Source organism: Penaeus monodon, chromosome 20 (genome assembly GCF_015228065.2).
Source record: "Penaeus monodon isolate SGIC_2016 chromosome 20, NSTDA_Pmon_1, whole genome shotgun sequence".
NCBI classification, from domain to species: domain Eukaryota; kingdom Metazoa; phylum Arthropoda; class Malacostraca; order Decapoda; family Penaeidae; genus Penaeus; species Penaeus monodon.
Genome location: NC_051405.1, coordinates 25298881 through 25300708, shown reverse-complemented (window position 1 = coordinate 25300708; position 1828 = coordinate 25298881). Strand labels below are relative to the sequence as shown.

General features: G+C 31.9%; 1 protein-coding gene across 1 annotated transcript in view; it reads right to left on the bottom strand.

Annotated features, from left to right (window-relative positions):
• The window catches only part of LOC119585739 (protein FAM184A-like), a 24594-nt gene continuing 22766 nt past the window's right edge, over positions 1 to 1828 (bottom strand). Inside the window, exon 9 of the mRNA XM_037934432.1 lies at positions 1 to 646. Coding sequence (XP_037790360.1) covers positions 615 to 646 — 32 coding nt within the window. The 3' untranslated portion in view covers positions 1 to 614. The remainder of the gene's footprint in view (positions 647 to 1828) is intronic.

The window sequence follows — 1828 nt, the reverse complement described above, 5'->3', positions numbered from 1 at the left end:
ACATTGTAAAAGCAATAAATATAAGACAAAAATCTCCATACCATTTGTGGAATAAGAATGTCATCAGAGAAAAAACGTCGCCTGAAGAGAGTTTACAGATACTTGAAAGGAAAACCGGAGAGCGTTTCTCTGTGCCATCATGAGCTCGCTTTTCAGAACGTTTTGATTTCCTTTACCTTTTGGTGTTTTTTCGGTTCTTTTCTATAGTTCTCCATATCAACAAAAAAATCAAATTGGAATCAGATCAACATCGAAGTCAGTCAGAATAGGATGAAGTCCTCAAATTCCAATAAAAGTAAATGAATTCCTTTTGAAAAATGAATCCAGGAGCCCACGACATGAGCACATCAAGAAATTAATGACAGACGAAGAAAAAAAGAAACGAAACAGAATTAAAAAGAGAGAAACAGAGAATAACAGACAAGCCATTCGGACGATCTCTGCTGCTGATGACGTCAGACGAAAATATTCAGCCACGCCCCTTTTATGTGGCTCCTCCCCCCCACACACACACGAGTACACACCGCCCCTTTCGGAACACTAAGGAGGGGTGTGTATGAGTGTGTATAAGGAGGGAGTGTAAGGGGGAGGCATCTTCGAGTAGGTGGTGAGGACTACGTTGAAGTTTTTGACTGATTACCCGTAGCTGTGAGGAAGAGAAAGTAAATGAGAACTGGACTTTTTATGGTTATTATTTGTTACTTTTTACGTTGTAAAATTATCTGTATTTTTTCATTGTTTCGCTTTGTTCTTCGTGATACTTTAGCTTTTTTTATTATTATCATTTCTCATGGAATATTAACTTTGTCGTCTTTTATCATTATTAGATTGCTTTTGATTTTTTTTATGTTTTTTATGTTTTTTTTACTCTCTTTTTGTGATGATTATCTAAATATGATTTGTCTTGGAAAAGAACTTCATCACCATCTCTTACTATGTAATTATGATTAGTATAATGAAAAAAATACTAATGGATTTTCATATTTCAAAATCTTATTCCAAAGTCTGAGTTCAATACTGACATAACTGATATGATAATAGCAGACATTAAGTGAAATGAACAGTTGAAAACTAAACAATGTATCTAACAAACAAGACAAAGAAAACAATGAAAACATAACCACAACGCAAACAAACTAATGCCAATCAAAACAACAGAACAGCATCACGAATGAAATATGTGTAGAATATAATTTTTAAAAAAAACTTAATTTGAAGTTTATCAAACACGACAGCAAAAGAAAAAAATAAATTGCAATATATATGATTTTCACACGCATGCAATCTTTAATGCTTTCAATGGAATGAAATAAGTAATCAGTAATAATACTTAATACAAATAAACTCACAGTCATGCACCAAAATGCAAATGGTACAGGCTTCAATGTACAGAGTAAACAATGCAGTTGAAGCAATCATGCAGCATACAATATGTTACACTGGATATTGAGTAAATTCGGTGATATAGAAAATATATCACAAAAAGAAACTATGGTAGAAAAAAATATAGTAGAAAAAATAGAAAAAAGAACTTGTGATAAAAAATATATATATTTATAATGAGAAGTAGATGTTGGAAAAAAATGTACTGACAACAATAAAGGAGAGGTGTTGTCACGTTAACAAAAATGTGACAAAAAAAAAAAAAAGATTCATAGGTCCCCTTGGCCATTAGAAGTATTAGTTAAGTGATATTTAGGGGGATATTTAGCAGGAGAGGAAGGGGTATTTGTAAAAGCAAAGTCACTGTCAACTCAAATACTAATACTTAAAAAAAATACTACGTTGCATTAGTAATTATAATAGCAACTAAAGCTAATTCTAAAAT